At 50.5% G+C, this 27,248-nt stretch overlaps 1 protein-coding gene across 2 annotated transcripts; it reads left to right on the top strand.

The window, feature by feature from the left end:
• Positions 1–26,870, top strand: LOC130681011 (liver carboxylesterase-like). Of its 2 annotated transcripts, none has more exons than XM_057492977.1 (14): positions 1–155; positions 3,153–3,357; positions 6,385–6,529; positions 8,663–8,796; positions 10,938–11,091; positions 12,589–12,693; positions 14,155–14,259; positions 16,606–16,644; positions 19,553–19,693; positions 21,097–21,177; positions 21,444–21,591; positions 25,088–25,219; positions 26,146–26,218; positions 26,492–26,870. In XM_057492977.1, the coding sequence occupies exons 1-14, from the start codon at positions 104–106 to the stop codon at positions 26,673–26,675; spliced, it is 1,698 nt and encodes a 565-aa protein (XP_057348960.1). In that variant the 5' UTR covers positions 1–103; the 3' UTR covers positions 26,676–26,870. The 2 variants fall into 2 exon arrangements, with proteins under 2 accessions (XP_057348960.1, XP_057348958.1); XM_057492975.1 differs by having other exon boundaries at positions 3,150–3,357.
• The last annotated feature ends 378 nt before the right edge of the window (positions 26,871–27,248 follow it).

The raw sequence follows: 27,248 nt of genomic DNA, 5'->3' as shown, positions 1-27,248 counted from the left end.
GCGGCCGAGCTGGGGACGCAAGATAAAGCCCTGCGGCTGGATTCCCTGCTCCTCAGAGCAGCCGGGACACACCTGCAGGCCCGGGAGCTGCAGGCCTTCCACCATGTGGCTCTTCGCGGCTGTCCTGACCTCCCTGGCCTCCTGCGCGGCTTTGGGTGAGTCCATCGGAAATGCAAATCGTAGGGGCACGTTTGGAAGGCCTTGTGAGGGAATGAGATGGGGGAGATGCGTAGAGGGCCGAGGGCGCACAGCGCGGGTCCGCTGCAGCGCGCGCTCTCTGGTCTGGGCGCACAGAGCCGGGGCCACCGGCGCGCGGGAGCATGAAGACCCCGAGACCGCAGCTGTTCCCGCCCCGTGCAGTTGAGGACTGCGGAGAGCTCAGTTTATTTTCCCCTTGATTATTAGTCCAGATGTGGACGAACCATGGAGAGTGACTTAGCAGAACGTTAGTACAGGCTCCCCCTGCTTCTCTAAGCTCGCCTTCTACCTCCCTTTGCCAAAGACCTACAGCTGTACCTGTTCTCCCCACCCAAAGAAATCCAAGGAGGATTTTCACTTCTCCATTACTGTACTAATGTTAGGTCTTTCCTCAAAGCAAAGCTGTGTAATGAGAACTTCCTGAAAGCAGGGGAAACCCTTCACCTTATACCATTTCGGCTTAGGAAAACTTTCATAGGAATGCTCTGCTCTTTATTCGATAACGTATTTCAGATGAGAATCGACTCAGGAACCAAATAAACCCCAGCAAATAAACCCCAGCTCGGCACTCAGGAGCTGTGTGTCCTTCAAGCAAAGTACTTTTCTGGGCCTCGGTATCCCCCTCTCTAAAATGGGGATAACAACAGCACCTACCTTGTTGGGCTGTTTCTAAAGAGCACCTGGTATTGAGGGCAAACAAAAGGGGTTGTTTTGAAATATAGTGTAGTAATAGAAAATTTGGGGTATGATCAGGAACCAACTGCCGTTGAAAAGATGGTTTGTTACAGCTCGCCATGACAGGCCCCAAGGGGAAGCCCCAGGGTGGGTCCAGAGGAGGGAGGAATTCTGCAGAACAGTCTTTATTGTGGTTGTGGGGGAAAAGGAGGTGAGGCAGGATACGCAGATTTAGGACTGGCAAACTAGCCAATTTCAACAGGCCCCGGAGCATAAGCTGCCCACAGCTGTCAGGGATCTAGCCCTGGCGTGACTGGGGCAGCACAGTGGCCTAGATTGTGAGAACTGATAAAGAATGTGGTTGGGATCCTGCCTGCTGGAAGGGCAGGTTGATTGCTATCTCTGGGAACGGGCTGACTCAGGGAGGGGCAGGCCCTCTCCGGGATCAGCAGAGGCACCGAAGCCCAATGGTCAGCATACAGAAAATAAAAGACACGGTGAACACAGGGGTTCAGCAAGGGACTGCAGGAGGCATCTGTGCCATTTAGTAGATGGAGAAACTGAGATTCAGAGAAGGCAATGTACGTGCCCAAGGTCAGCTGGAAAACCATGCTCTGGCATCTGCCTATGGCTCCTGAGTCCACAGCCAGCGTGCTGGCCTTCAGGGCTCTGACAGCCCAGGCCCCATCTGGATTTATCCTCTTCCTGGGGGTGCGACACCGTGAGAGGCCTGGCACTGACTATAAGAGTGGATTAAGAACTGATTTAAGAGTGGATTATTCCCCTCCTGCTGGTCACCCCCTGGCAAGGCCATCCCATTTCCATCTTTAGAAAGTCCGTACTGGCTGCCTCCATTTCTTCAGTTTCCTCATCTGTAAAATGGGCATATCAATGCCTACCTGGCTTGGCTTTTGTGAAGATGAATTTAAATGAACTGGGGTGCGCTTCTGGCACATAGTAGGTGCTCAGCACATAAACATGACATATAGCATAAGTGGGAACTGCTGCCATTAACCGTTTTTGCTCATACCTCTTACCCAATCCACCTACTCAGGCATCCCGGCCAGTTGGGCTTCTGTCCACTTCATCTTTTTTGAAGGTTATCATTGGATATTCTTCGGGAAGACCAGATCTGGATTATTCTTTTCTGTTCTTCCCACACACTTTGCAAGAGAGGCTGACCTTCTGTGTCTAAAAGGGAGCCATCAGGAGGATGGCAGGTTAGAAATCTTTGCCTATGAGGAGTAACTCATGCTGAAGCTATTGAGGACGCGCAGGAGAAGACTTGAGGGGTGGGCAGACCAAGTGTCTGAAGGGCGGCCTGCACACGCAAGTTCTGGGTAGTTCCCGTGAGTGGAACCAGGACTGATGTGTAGCTGCAGGGACATGAATTTCCGCTCAGTGAGGACACTGTCTGCTCCACAAGAATGAAACAGATCAGAATCTGACCCCCAGTCTCTCTGCCCTATGGACGACCCTGCTCAGAGCGCCAGGAGAATCCTCTTCAAGTGACTGCCTCACTCTCCCCACACCCCAGAACTGTTCCCTGCTGCTCACTTATCCACTACAGGCAGCCTGAACCCTGAGGCTGGCATCGAGGCCCCCCAGGCATGACAGGATGATTCCCTGCTCCCCAGGGGCTCGCTCTGCATTATGTCATCTCAGAGCCTCCCCTCAGCCCCTTCTCTTCTCCTCTACCTGTATCTCCCCCTCCCCTTGCTCAGCCCTCCCCTGCTGGGCGAGGCCCAGCTTCCGGGCCACTGCCTCCATCGTGCCACCCGTCAGAGGGCCTCACTCCCTCTTCTGACTCCCGGAGAGCCTTACTGGTGGCTCTCTCAGGACACTGGCCCCTTTCTTCCTGGAAGAGGCGCCAAGTGGGTTTGTGGCCCATTTTCCCTAGAAGATTCAGAGTTTCTGAGACAAAGGGCTTCCTCTTGTTCACGCCCCCACCCAGCGGGCAGCTCAGCACCAGGATCCCATGGACAGTCGTTGCCAGAGGCTCTTGAGAGGGGACACCGAGTGTCTTAGTCACTCCTAGCAGGTCTCCTTGTTCGCATTTTCTTTCTACTTGATATACCTCCAGTTATACCTTCCAATTTGCTCCTCAAGGAAGCTCTGTAAGGTAGGAAGGAGAGTTCACTTCCCCTCTCTTTTATGAAAGAAACTGAGGCCTAGAGAGTTTAGGTGATTAATTCAAGGTCACATGCGAAAGACCCACCTGGAGCCCAGAGCAAACGCTGCACGGCTGGGGGTCCTCACTTCCTCCCCGTGTCTAGCAGGGCACCCACCCGCGCCACCTGTCGTGGACACCGCACATGGCCAAGTCCTGGGGAGATACGCCGGCTTACAAGGATCTGCACGGCCTGTGGCAGTTTTCCTGGGAATCCCTTTTGCCAAGCCCCCTCTTGGATCCTTGAGGTTTGCTCCACCACAGCCTGCAGAGCCATGGACCTTCGTGAAGAATACCACCTCTTACCCTCCTATGTAAGCCGGCGGGGCAGGGTAGGGGCTTCGGCTCTTTCAGTGGGAATGTTTGTTTCCGAGAGATGCAGGACGGAGCCAAGGCAGTCCTCTGGGTGGCCTGCCCTTCATGCTGGAATCCTCAAGATACTGTAGATCCTTAAAAAACATCCCCAAATTCTCACAGTGTGCTAACCCCTTTATTCAGCAAATATTTATCGAGCGCCTACTGTGTGCCAGGCAATTTCTAAGTTCCTGGGATCCATTAGTGAACAGAACAAAGATCCCACCTTCATGGAGCTTGCATTCTAGATAGATAATAAACAACATGCAAATTAGTAAGTAATGTATATGTTAGAATATGATCAGTGCTTAGGGAAAAAAATGTTGAGCAGGTGAGGGGGATCAGAAGTCATGATTCCATTTATTCTCCTGTCTTGAACTTTGCCATAGCTGGGGAGCGGGGTAGGCCAGGAGGTGTGTGGGTGGGGAGCGCTTCAGGGTGCTGACCGGGAGAGTCCTCAGAGCCCACATGTGCCTAGCTACCTAGCTGGGAGCAGAGGAGTGGCTGCAGTGTCCCAGTCACCCTGGCCACGCAGGTCACGGGGGCCTCGCAGCTGCCTTCCCAGGGCACCTGCACGCCTCCGAGCGTTGATTCAGACTTTACTCATCTCAGCAAAGCATTACTGGGAATTTCCAGGGTTACCTCTTGTCATCTTCTTCCCTTCCCTTCTCTCCTTTCTCTTTCAAATAAGTTCACTATTTTTATTTTCTGATTGCAAATGTAATACCTACTTACGACAGAAAAAGGAGGCAGGACAGGTAAGTCAAGCTAAGAAAATGAAGCTCATACACAATTCCACCACCTAGAGAGAACTGTTGTTTATATTTTGTATTCTATTTTTCCAGTCTTTTATCTGTTACATATTTCCTCCCTTAAAAATAGAATCACGTGAGATTCTAAACCCAGTTCCAACTCATGGGTCTTTTCCCCTCACACCAACAAAAAGTTATTTGCTACCAGCTGGCTGCCCTGTGACTCAGCTGATGCGGACACCGTCCACCTGGAGGTAGTGTCCGCGCCCACGGGTTAGGGGCTCAGTGATGCCAGGTGCAAGGCCAAGTTGTCCGCTGTGCTTCTGACCAACGGGCTGTAAATCAGAGGTTCCCATGACCCCCTCCTTGGGTTCCATTAATTTGCTCCAGTGGCTCACAGAGCTCAGGAAACCAGTTCTAAACTGGTTCACTTAAATTACCAGTTTGTGACCAAGGATATTAAGGAATAAGAAGCAAGAACCAGAGGAAGAGATATACGGGTGAGGCCCAGAGCAAAGGAGCTGCTGTCCACTTAGGGTTTGGGGCTGCGCATCGGGGCGTATGGAAATGGGGCGAAGACCAAAGATGTGTTTCTTACTATAAATCACAATGTCACATCACCCTATACAAATCGTTTGGAAACCTGTTTCACTCGTTTATAGCACGAACAGCATTCTATGTCCTTAAATATCACAGCCTGACATTTTAAAGCTGTATCACTTTAGGTATTGAATCATGATTTATTTACCTAGTCTCTTACTTGATTTAGTAAGTAATGTATTAAGTTACTATTAATGTTTTTGATAATATTGTTAGTGCTCTGATAAGCATCCTATAGGTAAATTTTATGCACAGTCATGAATATTTTTGGATAAGTTCCAAGAAATCACACTTCTGAGTGAAAGACTATGCACTTTTTGTTAAATGCCCCTCCAACTACACTCTGTCCATTAATATAGGAAAACCTCCATTCACCAGACTGTTGGCAGTGCTGGGGGTTACCAGAAAATATTTTTGGCTATTGGGGAGTCAAAATAATACATATTATTATTATTATCATGATTATATATAGTTTGGCTGCTCATTCTGTTTTTATTTGAATACCAGTAATGTTGAACTCTTGTTTTCCTTTTTTGACATTTGAATTTCTTCTTTTATGAATATTATCCCCCTTGGTCTTGGGGAAAGTCCCCCAGAATAGGATCAGGAAGTCATCTTTGCAGACTCTGAATCTGCCCCTTGACAACTGTGTCACCGAACACTGCAGAGCCTCAGTTATCTCCCCTATGTCCTGGGGGCAGGGGTGGCTGCCTTCCGCACACACTAAAAGTCAGAGATGTTGCTTATAGCTTTGGAAATATAAGGATGACATGATGGATCTTTCTGGCTATGTGAACCTGGTCAGACTCTCTAACCTCAGTTCTCTCTCCTATAAAATAGGGATGATAATAATAGAGCCCATGTCATGGCATTGATCTGAGATTAAATGAGTTAGTACATAAAGAGTACTTAAAACAATGCCTGGCATGCTGGGAGGACTCCCTAAAATAGTACCAGTTATTATCTGTGTTGTATCTTCAAGATTTGTTATTAAGGCGCTAAACAGTGCTTCCCTGGGATGGGTTAATGATAGAATCTTAGCATGTCAAGGCTGCAAGACCCTTGTAGAAATCACTCCCCTCACTTAGGCCTGGCAGATTTGGGTCAGAGCAGGCAAGGAATTCACCCAAGGTCACTCAGCAAATTAGTGGTTGAGGCAGGACTAGAATGCAATTCTCCTGGGGTTGCCCCACAGATGTTTCACCCCTGACCTGTTGTAGGCCCTAATGTCTGTCATTTGAGTGATTTCTCATGGCTTGTGGAAGTCTCCCCTGGGCTAGAGCATGTTTTCATAGTGGAGGAACATGGTCACCCTCTAGCCTACCTTGGGAGCCAGCAGAGAGCTGGCTGCAGCCAGGCTGTGTGGGGAATGGGTCTTTCCCGGGTGGGTCACATATGAGGTATCCCAAGAGGTGCCAGGCCTTCTTACTCTATGTGGTCCTGGGGAACCTTAGTGAGCCCCAGGGCCCCTCACCCAGATTCCCCAGGTGGCCTCCTAGCCATCCCAGTCTCTCAAGTCTGGTGAGAACAAGTCTATTTAGCAGCCTACACCTGCAGGCCCGAGGCCTGGCCTGTGTGCAGGAGACGGCCTGACTGAGCTCTGACTGACCCCCAGGAGTTCTGCTTTCTCCCCAGGTGCTCCCAAGACCCAGTGACCGGGCAGGTGCTCTCAGAGCTCTTTACCAACAGAAAGGAGAACATTGATCTCAAGTTTTCTGAAGACTGTCTTTACCTAAATATTTACACTCCCGCTGACCTGACAAAACAAAGCAGGCTGCCAGTAAGTAGCGAGTTCCAGAACTCTGGGCCTTCTGGGGCCACTGGAAGAGGCTGAACACAGCTGGGGGGCAGGCTATCATTCCATGGCTGTTCCCAGGGCCCCGGGCTTCCTTTAGCCGCCAGATCCAGGCTGCACATGACCAACAGAAACACGTTTTTCCATGCCTCAGTTTCCCCTGGTGACAGACAGGAGGGCCTCTGGGGGAGTTTGCTGTGCTTGTCTAATGCACACTGTAATGTTTCCAGGTTCTTTTATGCTAATAGGAGGAAAAGAATGATTACTCTTAGTTGCCAGATTAGGAATCTGACACCCAAAGCAGCTAAAACATAATTTCCAATAAGGTAGAGCTGCAGGGAATCTTAGAGATAAGACACAACCCAACCCTTCATTTACAAATAGAGAAACTGAGGCCCAGCATGGGGAAAGTGTCAGAGGTGTTGGGACAGCCTGGGGCAATCCAAGAAGCACTTTTCCTTAGCCTTTGGCTACCTGGGATTTTACTGTAGCTTATTCCCCACTTTAACTGTCTTCTGGCAGCCTTGGTGACCCAGGGAGTCAGCAGCTCTGGAATAAAGGAGACCTGCAGGTGGGGCAGGCTTCCAGGCTCTGCACCTGCTGGAGGGTGGGGAGGGTCCACTGGAAAAAGAAGGGGGTCTCTGGAATGGAGAAGGTGCAAGTGTGTGGGGAGGGGTGGGTCGGCACCCAACCATCTCCTGGCAACACACCTGGCATGATGCCCAGGATGGGGGGAGGACCTCTGTGGACTTGTCTAGAAGCTGGCCCTGCACATGCTTGGCACAAAGATGTTGGGACAAAAGTTCACTCATTCATTCATTCCTGCATTCATTCTTCTCTTGTGTACTCAGTGCCCCCTTAGGGGGTTAGGAGAAAGGAGGGACACAAAACACTTAGCATGCAGCCCCTGCTTTCGAGGGTCTTACCATCTGGCTTCTCAGATGTCAACGAGCTTCAGCAAATCACTGCTGACCAGCCCTTGGCTCAGCCTTCACCCAGAGATGAACATGAACCAATTCCCTCTGCCTGGAAGTAGGCAAGGCCCCGGGGTGTAGGACAGACAGGGGCTCTGGGAACCATGAGTCAGGAGAACCTCTGGTTATGGACACCAGCTCTGGAATTACAGGGTCCGGGGTTAAATCCTGGTGGTGCCTGCATTAGCTGAGCAGCTTGGCTCTCGTTCCTCAAAATGGGAACAATCACATGTGAGTATCCAGCGATGAGGACCAAGGTTTGGCTCAGTGCCTGGTGAATACACAGGGGAGGAGCTCCTGAAACCTTAGAGTTGAAGGGAAGGTCTTATGCCCATGTTAACAGTGACCCACTGGTCATGGCCATTGGCTGCCGTGAGCTGAGTGGCTCAACACGTGGACTCTGGAGCCAGACTGTGGGTTCAAACCCTGGTTGCACCACTTATTAGTTGTATGACCTCGGGCAGGTTAAGTGCATCACTTTCCTGTCTGTTTCTGGGTGAAGGCTGAGCCAAGGGCTAGTCAGTTCCTGTCTGTTAAATGGGAATGAGAGCCTCATGGATCGTTTATTTTTAAATGCTTAGGAAAATACTTGGCACATAGTTCATGTTATGAATGACTTTTTTAAACTAACAAAATTATTGCAATATTACTTTAGCCACTCTCATTTCCTTGCTCACAAGCTCTTTAAATGCAAGATCCATGTGTTATGAATTTCTGTGTCCACTCTCAACCTCAATTCTTATCACAGTCCCTGGCACATAGAAGGTTCTCAGCTCATATTAGTCAAATGATTGAAGACTTCTCGGAGGAGGTGGCTTTGAGGTTGGGCTCCAAGAGAAGATGACACTCTGAGCCTTTGGCTGTTCCCATGATGATGTTTTCAGTGTAAGGAACCCTGGGAGGAGGTGGCACTGGAGGCAGGGAGACTGGCAGAGGCAGGGCGAATGGCATCATGGCTTCAGCCCCAGGTGGGAGAAAGAGAGAGGCGAGCAACTGCGAGTTCCAGCTTTGCTGGGGACTGGGGGACTTCTGGAAACAGTCTCCTTGAGCCATGGCCAACAGGTAGGCCATCAAACCAGACAACCTCATGAGGTCCCTCCCAGCTTTGCTCCCTATAACCGTTATTTGCTTCCTCCCTGTCCAGGTGATGGTGTGGATCCACGGAGGTGGTCTGATGGTGGGCGGGGCATCAACCTACGATGGGCTGGCCCTGTCTGCCCATGAAAACGTGGTGGTGGTGACCATTCAGTACCGCTTGGGCATCTGGGGATTCTTCAGGTAAGATGCTGGGCCCTCCTCACTGCACACTGGCCCCCAAAGCAGGGTGCAGGAATTCAGCTCTGTCATGCAGCCCTCAAGGGGGTCTTGCTAGGTTCCCTAGTAAGACATCTAAGTCCCTTCATAACTGGACCTCTTCTACCTTCTCTTTCCCCAGCCACCCTGGTCCCTTGCTTCTGAACTTTTGCAGATGCTCCTCCCTGTGCCTGGAATGCTTAGTCTACCTGATAAACTCCTATTCATCCTGCAAGGCCCAATCCAAATAATTACCTCCTCTGAAATACTCATCTCCTTTTCACCTGTGCCATCCCAGTGGCTGCAGTTGGAGGTTGTCAGAGCATCGGATTCCAATGCAAAGCCCTTCTGGGAGGAATGTCAGGCCCACTCATCCCATTTCTTTCTTGGAATTGACACATACATGGGTGAAGGCTAGTGTCTTGTACATCAAGTCTCCATGGGGACAGGAACCAGGTTTCCTGCAGGACAGTTACTGTGAACCTTTTTTGAATGACCTGTGACCCTGAGATGACTGATGGGGCGCCTGGGGGTGAGGTGGGCTCCTGACTGGAAAAACCTCTAGAGTAGAAGGAAGGTTCTCCCCAGGGGTCACGCCCCAGGATGCGTCGCCTTGATTGAGAGTCCTCACCCACGGCCTGGCCGCTCCCTGGCCCGGCACAACAGACACCAGCGCCCCCAGCTTCCTCTCCTCTCAGCCTCTCCACTGTGCCAGCCAGGGCTCTACTGTGACCACCGCACTGTTCAGGGTGAGGTCACCAGTGTCCCAACAGCTCTTGGCCCAACCTTGGCAAGCATCCGCACACGGTCACGGCAGCATCCACGCGTGATCCCTCGCACCCTTTTGAAAAGCTTCTTTCTCTTGGCTTCTGGCCACCTCCTGCCTCACGGCTGCTCCTTCTCGGTCCCTTCACTGGACCCCCCTCCTTCCTGTCCTCAGGCCTTTCTCCATCTCCACTGGTTCCCTGAGTGACCTCAGGGGGCACCTTCATAGTTCCTTCTTTCAGCCCCAACTTCTCCTTTGAAATCCAGATGGACATCTCCTTCCACCTCCTGCTGTTTCCACTGGATGACTGAAGGGCACCTCACACCCACACGGACGAACTTAACCCTTGACCCCCACAGCTCCTCCCCCAAGAAACACTCCTACTTTCCCCACAGTGCCTGCTGCTCAACTGCTGGCAGCTCTCTCCTTCCAGCTGAAGCTCCGTGATCAGCCTAGATGCTTGTCTTTTTCTCACACCCCACATCTAGTCAGTCAGAAAATCCTCTTGGTTCCACATTTAAAATATAATCAGAATCCAACCACTTCTCACCTCCTCTCTTGTAACCACCCTAATCAAAGCCCTTGGTGTCTCTCACCTAAGTTATTACAAAAACCACTTACTTTTATAACCCTGCGACTTTTACACTTTATCTGATCCACAGAGTAGCCAGAGTAATCCTTTCAGACATAAATTGCATCACGTCATTTCCCTGCAGTGGCTGCCCATGTTACTTACCATGATATCAAAGTCCTTACCAAGGCCCATAAGGCCCTCTAGCTGCATGTCCTACACTCAAACTTTTGTTCCTTGGACCCCAGGGCCTTTGCACTTGCTGTTTCTTCTGCCTGGAATTCCCTTCTTTGGATACTTGCAAGGCTCCTTTGCTACTTCATTCAGGTCTCTTCTCAAATGCTACAGCTCAAAAAGGCCTCTGGTCATGTGATCTAGAATAGAACCCACTGCCCCTTCCCTGCCTTTTCCCTTACTCTGTATTATTTTCCCTGACAGCACTTTCACTACCTGATGTCATATTCCATGTATATCTGTTGAGAATCTGTAGTGGGATCTCTATGTAGTCAGAGGTTCTGCCTGTTTTGTTCTCAGTTGTGCTCGTGGCTCTTCGAACAGTGTTTGGCACATAGTAGATGCTCAGTAAATAGATGCTGGATGAGTGAATGAAGAGCCCTACAACAGAACAGTGCTTCAGGAATGGAAGGCAGGGGAAGACCCCATGTCAGGGCTGTGGGAGCCCAGGCTTACTCAGGAAGGTTGACCTAGAGCCCCCAGCCCTATCTGTGGTCCTGAAACCCCTGCCATGAAGTTGCTGCCCCCACCCACACCCTGTTTTCTTACTCACAGCACTGGGGATGAACACAGCCGGGGTAACTGGGGTCACTTGGACCAGGTGGCTGCACTGCACTGGGTCCAGGAGAACATTGCCAACTTTGGAGGGAACCCTGGCTCTGTGACCATCTTCGGAGAGTCTGCAGGAAGTGAAAGTGTCTCTGTTCTCGTAAGTGTTCCCGGCCCTGATGTGACTGCTCATGGGGACCCTCACTGGGAGACCAGCCAATCCAGCCATGGGTACCTTCATTAAAAGCCCTGGATTCAGAACCGACTGTACTCAGCATGGGACCAGATGGTGGGGAGCTAATGGCCAGACTCTCTTGGCCCCAGGAAGCTCAAGAGCTCAAGTTAACATCGTGGAGCCATTAAGGACCTCTCACCATAGCCTGCAGCAGTGACACTCCTACTCTTCTAACTTGTTGAGCTCTCCTCCTCCCCAATCATTTTAACATTAGGCCCAGATCCACTTCACTTCTCTTGAGAAGTAGGGTGGGTATAAATTATGAGTAAAAGGAGGGAATCACGAGAGCTTGGCAGAGTGTGATTGTTTGGATTGAAGGCAGATCTGCTTTCCGAGGGGACCTGAGCACCAAGTACCGGTCAGGTCCTCGTCTGGGGTGGTCCGATGGCCTGTCCCTGCTCCAGAGGGAGGGCAGCGGTCTCTGGGATTAAGGGATGGGACTGGGCTGGGGGAGGAGTGGGCAGAGAGGACTGGTGGGGGGATGGGGCAGGGGCTGTGGGAACCTGGGGTGGGGAGTGGGGCTGGGGGAGGCGCTGAAGGAAACAAAGATGAAAACCAAATCAGAAGGTGCTGGAAGCTGTAAATCCCTCTAGCAACCTCACAGTTGAGCAGAGGGTCTATTACTGACTGGTATAATAATATGTATTGGTTTCACGGTTAAATACTAGGATGAAAATATTTTTCATATTCAGTAAAATTGGAGAGAACGGAATAGTATGGAGAAACTCAGACAAAAAAGTATCCCTAATCCCATTTCCTAGGGATGTCACCATGGGCATTTTCTAGTGTTTTCCCATGACTCACTCTATCTGTCTATTAATCTGTCTATCTCTGATTTTTTAAACAAAAACCTTCCTTATCATTATAACATACATATCTCTCTAAATATTAAATACTCTTCCATGGTATTATTTTCTTGTAGTTGCATAGTATTCCACGGTAAGAATGAAGAATGGTTTATTTACCCAATCTCATAATATTAGAACCTTTGGTTATTTCCGAGTTAATTTTATTTTCCATTTTATTATAAACAGCTTGAGCATTCTTAGAAATGTGTGCCTCCATGATCATTTTTCTTAGAATAAACTCTGAGCAATGGAAATGTGGAATCAGAATTGTGTCTTTAAAGCGTTGCCAACTGCCAAGCTGTCTTTCAGATACTTTTGATTGTCGTAATCAGAGCGTGCCTCACACTCCGGTTCTGCCCCTCACTGTGCACTCCTGGCTCCTGCCTACTGAGATTTTCTTGGAGAAGCCAGGCCCCACGGTCAGCCTCGAGGGAAACCCTCGAGGCCAGGACCTGTCGTGTCTGAGCCCCAGCACCCCCAGGAGAATGAGCCAGGGCAGAACTGCAGATGGGGATGGCTCTTGAAATCCTCTGCCCCAGGAGTGTAAACTCTCTTCCTGTGCTCTCTCCTCCAGGTGTTGTCTCCCCTGGCCAAGAACCTCTTCCATCGGGCTATCTCTGAGAGTGGCATGGTCATCAGTCCTGTACTGTACAGGCGCAGTACAAAGGACATAGCTCAGGTAGGGTCGTGCACTGGATCGCCCCATGCCCTTTGCTGTGCACTGCTGGAGTCTGCAGGGGGTTTTCTTGCCATGGGATCCAGCTGACATCCTCAAACAATCTTGGAGGTCAGAGGGCAAGGAGACACTTCACCCAACCTCCCAGTTTTCCCACTGACCAAACTAGGCCAGAGAGCAGACCTTGTCAAGATCAGAGAGTGGTCAGGGCAGAGCTGGCCCTCAAACCCTTGACTCTGGACTGCTGGAGCGTACAGTCCTCTGACCATACTTTGCAGGGTGTGTCTAGGTGGGTGCCAAGCTGGGCTGGGAAGTGGACTGTCCTTGTCTTGTCTGTCTGAGGGTCTGAGTTCTGGAGAGCCCACTTACAGCATGTGGGCCTGGTGTGTTTCCTCTCGGGGGGCGTTGTGACTGCGGCGGGTTCCTGGAGAATTCATGTTTTGATTCATGCAGTGACTCAGCAAATCATTTTGATCTAGCCAGGCATCTAGGAGTTTCCATGCTAATGGTGGAGATAGGTTAATGATGATAGAATCTCACAATTACAACACGTCAGTTGGGATAAGAGCAATAAAGGCTTCCCTGATGTCATAACAGAATATAAAAGGAGTACTTAGTCTAGTGTGTAGGGAGGGTTATCAGGAAAGGCTTTCTGAAAAACAGATCACTGAGTGGAGATCAGAAGGATGAATGGTCATTTATTTGGTGAGAAAAGAATATTCTGGGAAGAGGGAACACCATGTGTAAATGTCCTGCGGCGGTAGGAAGTGTCCCAGGTGAGACAGGGAGAATGGCTGATGTGGCCAGAGCAGGACACGCAGAGGGAACCTGGCGTGAGCTGCGGATGGGGACATTGGAAGGGGCCCTGCTGCACGGACCCTGGGGAGGAGCTGTCTTTATCTGGACACTTAGGAAGCCAAGGAAAAGTGAGCAACAGGAGGCTCTCTGAGGAGTGCCCACTGGCGCCAGTGATGTGGCACGTTTTGGTAGGGTTTTGAGACTTGGTTTCGTGGATTGGTGAGGACAGCAGCCAGACACTGTGTGGAGCTCTGGGGAGCCCTGCACGCTCCTCGAGGCCCCACCGTCATGGCGCATGGCTTCTCTCCCTCTGCACCTTCCCTTCTGGCTGCCCTCTGCCAGTGGCCTGCCTGAGGCCAAATGGCTAGAAAGTGGAGGATGTGCTGAGATTTAAAACCAGACAGTGTGATCCTGGATGTCATGCTCCTAAGCCCCACCCCATGCTGCCTCTCTTTAGACATTCAGCTTTGAGATCATTAACCCATTTTACCGGAAATAAGGTAACAAAGGCAGGTTCATAGTGGGCGTGACTGGGACCCAGACCCGCCTTGTCTCCAGTATTGTCTGCTGCCCCTGCTGTCTTAGAGGTTGGGACAGAGCAGCTCTTTATTGACTGAGGGAAGGGACGTGGCTCTTGAATTCTGCTGTCACCTGTCATCTTTGCAGCAAATTGCTTTCTTTGCTGGGTGTAAAACTACCACCTCAGCTGCCATTGTTCACTGCCTGCGCCAGAAGACGGAGGATGAGCTCCTGGAGACGTCACTGAAGATGGTAAGTGCATCCGTTCTGCAGCCTTACAAGCTTTGGCCCCAGGAGTCATCACCCCAGCTGTCCCCTGGAACAGGGTCTCGCCTCCCTCCCAGGACCAAGTCAGACTCTGGATCTGGATGGAGAATCTCTTTTTTTTTCTTTTGTATCATGAAGTGTCTCAAACATTAGCAAAGTCAAAAAACAACATAAGGAACAAATTATGTAATAATCCCCAAGCTCTACGAAAACCTACTATTTTGCCATTCCTATTTTCAGACATATTTTTAAGAAATTAAGCATTATATATTCCCAAAGGTAACTGCCATCCTGAATTGCGAGGGTGGGGTGATTAAGAACAAAGATTTCCAGAAAGGTTGTCATAATTTAATCCTCATTAATTTAGAAACTGACTCAGTTATAACTGAGTGGTGGCCCAATTTTCTAGATTTTCTGAGACTGCCTCAATTATGACTCTAGAATACCCATCCATCCATCCATTCACCCATCTGACCAACCATCCGTTCATCCATTTATCCATCCATCCATCCATCTTCTCATTAGCCACGTATCCACCCACCGATCTAACCACCTCACCAATATCCTCTCATCCATCCAATATGCATCCATCCATAATGTTCATTTATCTATTGTTAGTCATCTATGTATTGTCCAGCCATCATATATTTCTTCATCATCCATCCTTCTAAAATCAAATACCTGCCAGTTAACATTCATTTATTCACTTTTCCACCCACTTCACCCATACTCCATGTATTGGCCAACCCCATGCATTCATCCATGCTAAGTGTATGACGCAGTACCAGGGAGGGTGATGCAGACACGAATAGGATATAGTCCCTGCTCATAAGTTCTTATCCAAGGAGAAACACACCCATACACGCTGTGGGTTAAGTGTGGTGGGAGCACAAAGAGGGGATTCATTCATCATAGTAACCAAGAAGGTTACACCTGAGGATTGCTGGGTGCCTGTGGCACTGTGTCATCACAGGGGCAGGCACCCAGAGAATACAGCATGAAGGCTCGACAGGAGCTATTCTCTCAGGGTGGGGGTGGGGGTTTTGAATGTGAGCTCGGCATAGCCTGCACCCCTGCACTGTCTGGTCCACGGGTCCTGAGGACTCCTGGGCCCCCAGGGACAGGGCTCGAGCATTGGACTGCTGTTTCCATGGGCTGACTACAGTGTGGCCTTGGGGCTTGAATCCTGGTTTCTCAGATAAGGTGACCAAAGCATTTGAAGCATAAAAACACAACAGTTTTCTGATGCCTGGTAAGAGGCAATTGATTTCAGCAACTCTTCATGTGGCTCAAGAAGACCCACCTTATAAGGGGAGAGCTGGTGACTTTGAGAAAACCCAAAGGACCTAAGACACATACTGTCTTTCTGAGATTTTCTGAGATGATGGGGAAATGTCTCTGTGATTATCCACTTTCCCCAAACACACACACGTGCATGCAGGCACACACACCCACATGCACCCCTGGCTGGTAGGACTATGACCTATCATGGAGGCACCCCAGCTGGTCCCTTGCTGCCTACTGCTAAGACCTGTTAGCTACAGGGTAACATCACAGTCAGTGCAATCTTAGTGAACACGGCAAAGAGAAGTGTGGAGTGTGGTGAATTTCAGTGAGCTTCTCTGTAAGTCATGACTTTCCAATGCCAGATGAGGAAATGTATCTCAAAGTACCTTGAGCAGAGAAAGAAATGTAACAGAATTTTCAGGTACCTAATTGAAAACGATAGTTCAGGAGTATGTGGCTTCAGGCATGGCTGGATCCAGATACACATACAGAATCATGAAGGATCTGTCACTATCCCTCAGTTTTTTAACCTCTCAGTATTGTCTTCACTCTTGGGCAGGTTTTTCCACCAGGAAGGTTAAAGACAACAGCAGCATTCTAGACCTACAGGCCTGCAAACCCTGTCACAGTAATCCCAGCAAAAGGTTCGGGGTAACTCTATTGGACTGACATGGGCATGTGCCCATTTCTGAAGTGAACCCTCGGGTCTGGGAGGTAGGGCACCCCAGGTCACAAATAGATGCCTGGATTCATGGAGTTAGAGTGGGAAAGAGGGGGATCCCCCAAAGGAAAATTGGGGTATTGTTGCCTGTGAGAGCAAGACAAGGAACTGGAGGAAGGCAGGGCAGGCCCGAGCACCACCGCCCTCTCGGGAGCTCCCTCCCCTCCCTCGCCTCGCTCCTCTGCCAGGCCTGCCCACTTCCTCTCGGCCCCGCCAGGGTGGCACCAGGAGAGAGAACTTGACACCTTTGGCACGCAGGTCACAAGGATCAGCTTTTCTCCCAGAAGCCTTCTCACCCGTATCCTCTGCCTTTGTCTTCACAGAAATTCTTCTCTGTTGATTTTCTCGGAGACCCCAGAGAGGTAAGGACCTCTGATTTCTTGATTACAGGTTGTAAGTCTTCACACCTTTAAAGTCCACTTTTAAGTCAAGCATGAATGAAAGAATTCTCTCTTGTGGACTCACAGTGACCCCTGACGTCATGTCACGGAGGCCTGGAGGCGGGCATGTAACTGACCTGGGTAACGCAGCCCGGAGGCCCGGGGAAGGCCTGAACCTGTTCCCGTGACGCCCTGTCCAGGGCTCCCAGTCATCAACTCTGTGTTCCCTGGGCTCAGACTTCCCCACTCCCCACTTTTTATTTACACTTCCTGCTCCCAAAACTTCCCCTGAGGGAGAAGCTGGACTGGAAACTTCCACAATGGGGCGGTGGAGGAAACTGGGCGAGGAGCTCCTTCGGGAGCCTTCAGTGAGGAGCCCCGCTCTTCTCCCGGGAGGCTGCAGGGTTGCTTGGCTTCGCGAGCTGTGCTGCTTGTAGGACCATCTGGGAGGGAGCCATGAATCGCAGTCCTGAGGACACCACCCTCCTCCCAGCCACAAGCACACTGCCGTGGCGGCCTCCTCACCTCCCTCTCCTCCCCTCCTGCCTCCCTGCTGTTTCCAGGTTCCCATTGCATTACCTCTGCAACATCTCATAGTGCCGGCCTCTCCGCTCTCTCCCTGGGGATCGCAGTACTTAACCTTAAAAGGTGTTGTGATGATTAAATGAGATTCAGTCAGTCTTTTGCAAAGACTTAATTAACACTTACTTTGTGCCAGGACCTAATTTAGGAGCTGGGGCTATAGCGGTGAAACAGGCAAAACAGATACAATCCCCTGCCCTGTTGGAGTTAGGGAAGGGCGCTGTAAACAAAGAAAGTAAGGGATGCGTTCGATGGTGCCCAGAGTTATGGAGAAAATGTAGTGGGAAATGGGGATAGAATTTGCCAGGGATTTGGATTTACACGGGGTCAGGGAATGGTTCAGTGAGAAGGTGACATTTGAGCCACGTTCTGCAAGAGGCCAGGAAGCCAACTGTCAGGAAAACGGGAGGAAGAATGTTCCAGGCAGAGGGAACAGCAACCGCAAAAGCCCTGAGGCAGGAGGCCAGCGTGGCTGGAGAGGAGAGAGAGCAGAGAGAACAGGCTTAAAGATACAGAAGAAAAGGGAGGTGGTGGGGGTGGCCCTTTACAGGACTTGGTTTTGCTTCCAAGTGTGATGGGAGGTATCAGGAGGGTTTTGAACAGAGGAGTGGCATGACCTTGGGTTTTAAGGATTCATCAGTTGCCGCGCTGAAATCCATGGTAGGGAAGGCAGGGCAGGTGCAGGGGCAGCAGCTGGGGGCCGCTGCGCCACAATCATCCAGGCGGGGGCTTGCTCCCCCACAATGAGGCCCATAGCAGAGGGGTGGTGAGGACAGGATGGCATCTGGTTATTTTTAAAGTAATGGCTGACAGGATTTGCTAGTGGGCAGGCTGTGGGGTGTCAGAAAGAAGCCGTGAGACATGCCCCTGGGTGTTTTACCTGAGCAGGGCAATGCAGAGGCCCGCACAGGGGGCCCGCACGGGGGGCAGCGTTCGCACCCACTCTGGCCAACAGCAGTTACTCTGTCTCTCACTGCTGCTGGGGTCAGTCGGCACCTCCTGGACACCGCCCCAGTCAGATCCGACCCCCGTTGTCTCCCAGACTCTTACTATCTTCCTCCTTTCCTCTCCTTTCCTGCCTCCTTCCATGCCCCATGGGGCTACCAGATTTACCCTTGTAAGTATCACTGGGCATATCACCACCTCCTTAAAAGGCCGACCTTCCTTACAAGACAAATCCCCTTGCCTCCATGGACTTAACTCCTTCAAATCATACCCGAATGGCTGTGAGGCGCTGGGCCCTGCAGAGGTGCGCTGCGCTGTCCGGCCCCCTCTCCACTCCACACCCCACAGCGTTCCTGCAAGCCCAGGAGCTTCCTGGGATCAGCGCTGTGCAGTGACACCTCTGTCACTTTGGTCATGCCGTTCTCACTGTCTGGAGCACCATTCGTTCTCCAGAGCCCTCTGAACTGAGCAGCCTTTTGAAGACAGGAGTGGTGGCCCAGAGGTCTTTTCCCCTGATGTCAGCCCCACTGCATTCGGATTTGCTCCCTTGTCCTGCCGAGTCAGATGCCCTTTGCAGAACTGCTGTAGCAGCCAGAACTGGCCTGTCATTCATTGGCTCTTGACAAGCAGACGCAGGTCCCAGGAGCCACAGGGCCTCACAGCCTGGGGGTTATCCAGGTCCACTTGCCATCAGTGGGGAACACGGCCCTTTGGGCTGGTGTGTATGTGAGGGGTTTGCAGTATCACTGCTGATGGACTACAGCTAATGCTTATCGAGCCCTTCCCAGGTACCTGGGGCTGTGCTGAGCGTTCTGCATTGTTCAGTCATTTAAGCCCCATGACAGCCCATCTTATAGATGAGGCAACTGAGGTGCAAGCAGGTGAAATTACTTTCCCAAGTTACCAGCTAGTAAGTGGCAGTCAGGTTTCAAAGGCAGATAGTATTTGCTAATTCAAAGTTCATGGTGACTTCATAGCACTTAGCAACCAGGAATAACTGGAATGGACCGTGGATAGACAGCTGCACATAGATATGCATACACTTCAAATTGAGATATATACATATATGTTTTATACAAGTATATATAAAAATATGTAAATATGTACATATTTCCATACTTAAATACATGTGTACGTATGCCAATTTGAATGAAGATTTGCACCCACTCACCCCCAACCATTCTACTGTCTTCTGCCCTCTGGGGCCACACAGCCTTAGCCCCTTTTGTCAGGACCCAAAGTTCTTTGGCCGCTGCCCATGGCCACGCAGGTCTGTGGTGCTGGCCTTGTGCTCAGGCGGGCGGGGATGGGACTTGGGTGAGGCCTGGAGAAGGAAGCCCAGACAGCCCCCGCCTTCCCCCAGAGCTGCCTCCTCCTGCCCACGGTGGTTGACGGTGTGCTGCTCCCAAAGACGCCGGAGGAGCTTCTGGCCGAGAAGAAATTCAACGCCATTCCCTACATCATCGGCATCAACAAGCAAGAGTTTGGCTGGCTTCTTCCCACGGTGAGCGGGTGCGGGTTCCTTAGACCTGCTGCCCCTGCCCACTCTGGTCTCCTTCTCCAGACCCCCGCGGAGGCCGGGACAGCTGTCCCCTTCGCGCAAGTTGACATTACTGTGGAGACCGTCTCTGGGATGGGCCAGCCGTCCCCTGGGTGGTGGGAACCCAGGCCAAGAGTGCTGAAATGTTGGTGCCGGGGGCCCTGCAGAGATAATCTTTGGGCAGATGGGGAAACTGAGGTGCCCTCTCCACAGACCCCACACTTGCTGCTACTATCTAACTGGAAACACTGGCACTTCCTTCCTCCGGAGTTGAAATCGACTTCTAAAGGTCTGGAGGGCTTGCCCTTCTGTCCAAGGTAAACAAAGCTGGCCACTGGTTGAAGTGGTTTCAGTCACACTGTCACAGTCGGGAGAAGAGACCAGTGTGCATTGAACTCAAGTCCCCGAAACAACAGGCTGGAGGCCTTCACAGGCTGGGGTGTGTTAAGGGGACTGCAGGGTGTGAGGGGCTTGTCCCTGTGCATGGGCCACCTGGATTTGTTAAGTGGCTCAATTTGGAGGAGAAACACACTTCTGTCTTTATGACAGGCGGCAGGGGTACTCGTTGAAGCAAGACACCCACTGATGTCAGACATTTACCCTCCCAAGGGAGGAGGAGAGAGTGAGGTGTCTCCTGAACACTGGCACTTCAAGGAGATGGCGCTCAGGCCCTGAGGAAACGGTTCTGGTGGCAGATTTACATCTCAAAGGGCAGAGACAGGATACATAATTGCAGGCTTTCTAAAGTAGCTGCTCTGAGAGGGCCTTTAGGGACCTATCTGCCTGCTTGCAGGTTTTGGCTAGAACAAACAGTAAACCCTCCTGGCAGGTATTTTTAAGGGGGTCTGGGGTCATCCTAGGGGTCCAGCCTTAAGCTTCTAGAAGCTATGCTAGAATGTGCTCAAGTCTCCTGGTGCAGAGGTTTGGGTGGAGTTACACGTAGGGCTGTGTAGTTCTCCCTCCAGCACAGTTCCAGGCGTTACACTGAAGTGGCAGAGCCACAGGGGGCATTTGTGAGGCCTGTGTCAGCTGCCCCAGAGCCCTCCGCTTCAGCACCAGCCTGGCTGAAACCTTCCTCTCTGTCAGGATGACCAGTGTGGGGGCTGTAGCCTAATCTGTACATAAATTCATGTTGCAAAGCACTGGGACAGCTTCTCTTAATGTTTACTTTGTCCTCTTTGCACTCCTTGAGTTTCTGGATATGGTAAGTTCATTTGATTCATTGATTTTGTCCAATTGGTCAAAGACCTGCGCTCGTGAAGATGTGGCAAAGTGACCATCAGCCCTCATGGGCTTGCTTGCTCGGTCATTGTGGTTCTTCTCACTAATTCCCAGTGATCACAGCTGCTTGACCTTCGTTTTAACAGCTAATGGGCTACCCGCTCTCCGAAGACAAGCTGGACCAGGACACAGCCGCATCCCTCCTGTGGAACTCTTACCCCCTTGTTGTAAGGAATCATGGGAACTGGCTGAGACGCAAAGAGGGGCAGGGTCTTATCCCAAATTGCAGAGCAATTAACAGGCAGAATGAAGCCTGGGGCTGGATGGGTCTGCCCCCATTTTTCTCCGTTCCCACCTTCCGTTGGTGGGGCAGAGGGGTAGGGAGTGCCCGGGTGGAGAGGTTCACCGCTCACACCAGCCTTCCTCCCTGGCTGGAGAAGCTGTGTCGTTCCCCAGGGGGTCGGTGGTCCCTTTCACTGTTGCTCCATTTCAGAACATCCCTAAGGAGCTCACTCCAGTGGCCATTGAGAAGTATTTAGGAAGGACAGATGACCCTGTCAAAAAGAAAGACCTGTTCCTGGACTTGATGGGAGATGGGATATTTGGTGTCCCATCTGTGATTGTGGCCCGTTCCTGCAGAGGTGAGTCAGGAGAGGGACACGAACTCTGTCAGCCTCACTCTCTGTCTTGTCAGCGCCTCCATATAGACATATATGTGGGAACTGCCAAGGGTCAGGCCTCCAAGGCCAATTCCATAGGACCTGGGGTGGAACACTGTCTCATTTTGGTTTCCGCCAGAAGCCAACTCTGAGATAGGATCCAAGTGCAAGTAGATTATTTCAAGGTGATCCCAGAAAACACCAGTAGAGGAGTGGAGAAGTGACATGGAAAAGAGAAGGTAGCCAATCAGTGCTGCCCTGCAGAGTATCTGCTGTGGACACCTGGATCTGGAGAAGGGAACCAGCAAGGACATGTCTCAGGGGTCCCCCATGAGAGCATCAAGGAAACTGGAGTACTTATCCTTCAGTTTCCATGAGTCATTGGTTGAAGGCTGTTGCCAGGGGGTTGCTAATTCCCTGGAGCTCTGACCTGCTGCACCTGGGGCAGAATGATCTCAGGTGGCTAAAGGTGTCAGGCAAAGGTTTCAGATGCCAGAGGGGGAAGTCAGGCTGGCATGCCCAGAAGCAGGGGATATGGTGAGGCACCAACAGCATCTGCCACACGGGCTCCTCTCCTGAAGTTACTGTGATCCATGGTGCTGGAGGGCAAATCTTAAGAAGATGTGTCTTGGAAGGTCTCCAAAATCAGAGCTGGCTGCAAACTAGTTTGTTAACTAACAGAGCTGGGTTAGAGTGAAGTCAAGATGGGATCAGGAGGGTGGTCTGAGATCAAGAAAGCCAGAAGAAGTGAGCAGTGGGAGGTCCGGGGACAGCGGTCTAGAGAAGGTCAATGTCTGCAGCCGGCTCCTGTCCGTCCTGCTCGTTGCTGGGTCCACCACGGGACCTTCCGACACTGATGCAAGGCGGTGTGGGTGGAGTGTGAGGTCAGGCCTGGATGAGCTCAGCTGGAAAGGTGGCCCTTCTGGGTACCTTCTGAGGGCCTCACAGGACCCTTCCTTTCCTAGAAGCTCTCCTTTACCTAGTCTGCAAGCCAGGAAATGGTTCTTTGGGCCAGACAGACCTCTCTCTAACCATGCTGCAGGGGTTTTAAGATTGAGACTTTACATGCATGATAAAAAGTAGCTATAGCTGCCCTGCCATGTCCCCAAGCACTCAATAAAGTGATGTCCAGGTGCCAACTATGCTGCCTCCCCCTGGGGGTCCTGATGAGACTCGCTAGCCAGGGGCTGCCTGGGGTCAAGTCTGTGCTTTCATAAACTTGGTCTTGCCTTTTGACATGTGTCTGATTTGTAGCAGGCATTTTTTTCTACATCACCTGCTGGTCCCAGCCATCCTGGACTTGTGTTTTTAATCTGATATCTCATGACATAGAGTCCAGGGTCTTTTTCCAGGACTACACAGATTTTTATCAAAATTATTCTTTCAGTTTATTTTTGTTACTTTTTGATTAAAAAAATAACTTTTCTGAATATAAAATTCATATTGTAGAAAGTTTTGAAAGCATGGGAAATTTGAAGGAAACACTACCTTCACTTGGAAGTGTCTGCCATAAATTATTGGTCTATTTTCTTCTAATGATCTTTCAACGTCTTACATATAATTAAAAAATCAACTTTATGTCTTTTGCTTCTATAAACTGTATTATAGGAATTTCCTCAACACCAATAAAAACTCATCAAAAAAACATCCATTATTTCGTGGAATGATGCATCACAATTTTCTTTCACATTCCTGTGCTGTTGGATATTTCGTCTGGCTGCTCATATTTTGATGCTACAGAAAACATGCTCAGCCTTCTGTGCATGAATCTTTAGCCAAGTCCCTCATCATTTCCTTAGGATTGGTTATTAGAAATGAAGTTACCAGGCTGGGCCATCGGAACATTTTAAAGTTCTTGATTCATACAGTGCATTTGGTTTTCAGTGTTTAAGAGTGGGATTTCTTAATTCTCTCACTTGGGATACACAGATTAAAAAACAAAAACTGCTGCCAATTTCATAAGCTCTTCCTCGCAAAAAAAAAAATGACGTTTTAAATTGTGTATTTTTGATTACTCTCTGTCCCGCTCTGCTTCTCTTATTCCTAATTGTTGTTATTTAATCTGTGCCCTACTTTCCTTTGAAAAATTGTGTTGTGATTGTAGGGATTTTGTAAATCTCAGTGGTTTAAGGCAGAAAGTTAAAAGAAGTGAGAGAGAAAGAGCTCTGTCTTGGGAAGCATGCGACTACAAACTCTCATTCACAGTAGGTCTTTCCTCGGTGGTTGGGTTCTGAGTTCCTTTCAAAAACTTTTGAGCAGCAGAGGCAGTTATGCTCCCTCTGTTGGGTGAGCTCCACTTGACCTTGAACAATACCTCTTGCAAAATCAGGGGTGGGGAAGGTCACTAAATAAATGCTCTACCTCCTCGTGTCAGGATGGCATATATTGTTTAGCTATTTTGTGACTGAATACTTAATGACATGAAGAAATTTCAGTCATTACAAAATAACATATACAGTATTACCCCAATTTTATATACATAAAAGGGATCTGTGCTAAAATATTAATAGAAGTTTCTCTGGTGGGATTATATGTGATCTTTTTGTTCATTTTTCTTGTTTCTGCATTTTCCAGATTTGTTACTCTACCTAAGGGGGGGAAGTCACAAAATTTCCCCACCAGCCTGACTTGGGGCCAGACCCTTTCCTTGTTAGAGTCACTCTGCTGTGCGTGGCATTCTTCCTGGTGCAAAGCCCTGAGCTCCCGGGCCAGTGGCCCACCAGTGAGGCCGAAGGAGCAGGGCCAGGCAGGTCTGAGGAAGCTAGAAGACTGACACCTTCTGTGGGGGAAGGAGAGGGGCTGGTGTGCACAGGGGCAGGGGAGCAGAGGAGGGGCAGCCTTGTCCTTCCTTGGCATCTCTTCCACCATGGCCACCTTAGCCTTCCCTGGGCCCTGCAGGAAACGAGATATGTGAGGTGACAGAGAAATCAGAAATGCTGAGCTTGCAGCTTCCTGAGACCCCGACACAAATTTCCCCACTGTGCACATTTGTATGTAGATTTCCTTGCTTTCAGACCAGCAACTTGGATTTGCTTCTCTCCTCTTAGAATAGGTGAGAAAAATACTCAAAACACTCAAAATTGAGCAAAATAGAAGACATCTATTGTGCTACAGATATTTTCCAAAGGAATTAAAATGAGCCTGTTATCAATGAGCTACAGTAGTGTAAACAGTGAGCATATAGTTGTTCTTGTGTTTGAACACATCAGCAGGCAAAGGGGTGAATTGACTCAGTGCCCCAAAATGATGGTATTTTGAATGGATTTACCCAAAGATTTAACATTCATTTAACAGGGGTTCCTGCAGGGCCACACAGCATTCAGCACACGGCACTCACAAAGGGCAGCTGCTGTGAATGTTGTATATCAGGACCCAGGCGTGCCACCAATTCCTTGAGTGCTTGGAACCCCTGGGGACCTTGGTACCATGCAGCTGTGCATCTGGTGAAATGAACTGTGCAGGAATCATGTCTTTTCAGATGCCGGACTCCCCACCTACATGTATGAGTTCCAGTATCGCCCAAGCTTCTCATCAGACATGAAACCTGAGAAGGTGACAGGGGACCATGGGGATGAACTCTTCTCAGTCTTCGGGGCCCCATTTTTGAAAGGTGATGACCCTTTGGTGACTACAAACTTGGAGTTCAGAGATTTGGGTTCAAGTCTTGAGGTTGGGTGGCCCTGGGCAAGTTCCTCCTCTCTAGGTCTTAGTTTCCCAAATTCAAACCATAGTAGATTTGAACTACAGAGATCGCCAGTCTTTCTCCTGCTGTGACGTGTGTGTTAGAGGACATGCATCCATGTATTCTAAGGACCTGGGCCTGGGCATCGACAAGAGGACAGGTGGTGGGTCACCTGCAGGGCCCCTCAGGGGCTAGGATGCCACCACTCACTTCCCACTCCCAAGAGCATGTCAGAGTGTGAGGGAGGGTACAGTGAGAATCGGGGCTGATGTGTGTCAGTCTGTCTAAAACCCCTATCTTTTTTAACTTAATATATTTAACTGTACAATATTTGAAAGGAACCCTTTCACAAATGTCTCCAATGCCTGAACTCCCAGCAGTTAAGACGACTTGCATGTGACCCACCTCAGGGCTGTTCTGTGCACCAGCGCCCTTGGGCATTTCCCGGTTGGTGACTCCTCAGGGCCACTGCTGGGTTATTTTTTGGATTCTATGAAAATGTGGGTGGGTGAAGGAGATTCAGACCAGATTCAGCAGAGAGCATTTCCAAGGTGCGGCTGCTGTCGAGGGAACCCCAGGCTGTGGGATTGGCCCCGAAGAGGAGGTGGGCGTGTGGGCACCCAAAACAAAGACAGCCAGCGTATGGTTGGCTGTAGGCCCTCACCGAGCCCTAGATCGGTAACTCGCAAGCTTGAAGTGCACATAAGTCACCCAGGAGCTTGTTAAAATGTAGGCTTCGACTCAGTAGGTCTGGATTAGGGGCTCAGGTTCTGAGTGTCTAACAAGCTCTCAAGGGCTGCCGTGGGCCCATAAGCTGCACTTTGAGTAGCAAAGGCTTTTCTCCTTCCCCACAGGGAATGTGTCAGAAGAGGAGACCAAATTGAGTAAGACGGTGATGAAATTGTGGGCCAACTTTGCTCGGAATGGGTGAGCCTGGTGGCAAAGATGGAGCAGGGCTGGGGAGGGCATGTCTGCTGGGAAGGGGCAGCTTCTACCGCTGGACGATCCCCTGGCCCTGTGCCCTCCAGCAGCGAGAGCTCCCTGCAAGTGGACCCACTGCCCGGGATTTCATGAGCTCCCTGCCTCTGGAGGCATCTGAGCCTCTCTCTTGGCGGAGATGAGGCCAAGGGTCCTGCATATCTCAGGGCTGTTGGGATCACACAGTAACTTGGGGGAATTTTTATTTGATTCTTTTTCCAGGAACCCCAATGGGGAAGGACTGCCCCACTGGCCGGTGTATGACCAGAATGAAGGGTACCTGCAGATTGGCGTCCCCATTCAGGCAGCCCAGAAGCTCAAAGACGAGGAAGTGGCTTTCTGGACGGATCTCCGGGCCAAGTCATCAGCGAGGGAGCCACTCCAGACAGAACACATTGAGCTGTGAATGAGCCGCCCAGCCAGATTTGGGGGCCCAGGGGAGCCCAGATAGGGGCACTCTCCAGAAGGCGCTTATGCCCCAAAGGGGCATTTTATTCTAGAGGCTGGGGGATTGTCTGGTAGAGGAGGACAGAGGCCAGGTTGGGGGAATTTCTACACCTGTGGCTTCAATTTTGGGAATAAATTTTCTTTTGGAGACCAAGTCAGTATTATGTCTTGAGCAGGAGATAAATGCATCCTCCCCAGAGAGAGAAGGGTGAACAGGGAGGGCACCTTGGCAGGAAGTTGCCTCTGGTGGTGATGGTTCGGCCCATGGGGCTGCTTGGGGGGACTCTGCCTCGGCTCCATGGCTCTGGACCCCAACAACTTCCAGCAGCAGGATGTGGGGTGGCCAGTGCACAGTGACCCTGGGGTACTTTGTATGGCCCTTCCTGAGTCTCTGTAGGCCTACAATTCTTTCTTCAACATCCGTGGCATCTTCCTGGGTCCTCCCTGAAGCCATCTCTGCCAACAGCTCTTCTGAGCCCCTTTTGCAACCTGGACCACTTCAGGCCCCAGCAGCCATCACCTTGATGTGAGT

Source organism: Manis pentadactyla, chromosome 15 (genome assembly GCF_030020395.1).
Source record: "Manis pentadactyla isolate mManPen7 chromosome 15, mManPen7.hap1, whole genome shotgun sequence".
Classification (NCBI taxonomy): Eukaryota; Metazoa; Chordata; class Mammalia; order Pholidota; family Manidae; genus Manis; species Manis pentadactyla.
The sequence above is the reverse complement of the archived record's forward strand: the minus strand, read 5'-3'. Positions and strand labels throughout refer to the sequence as shown.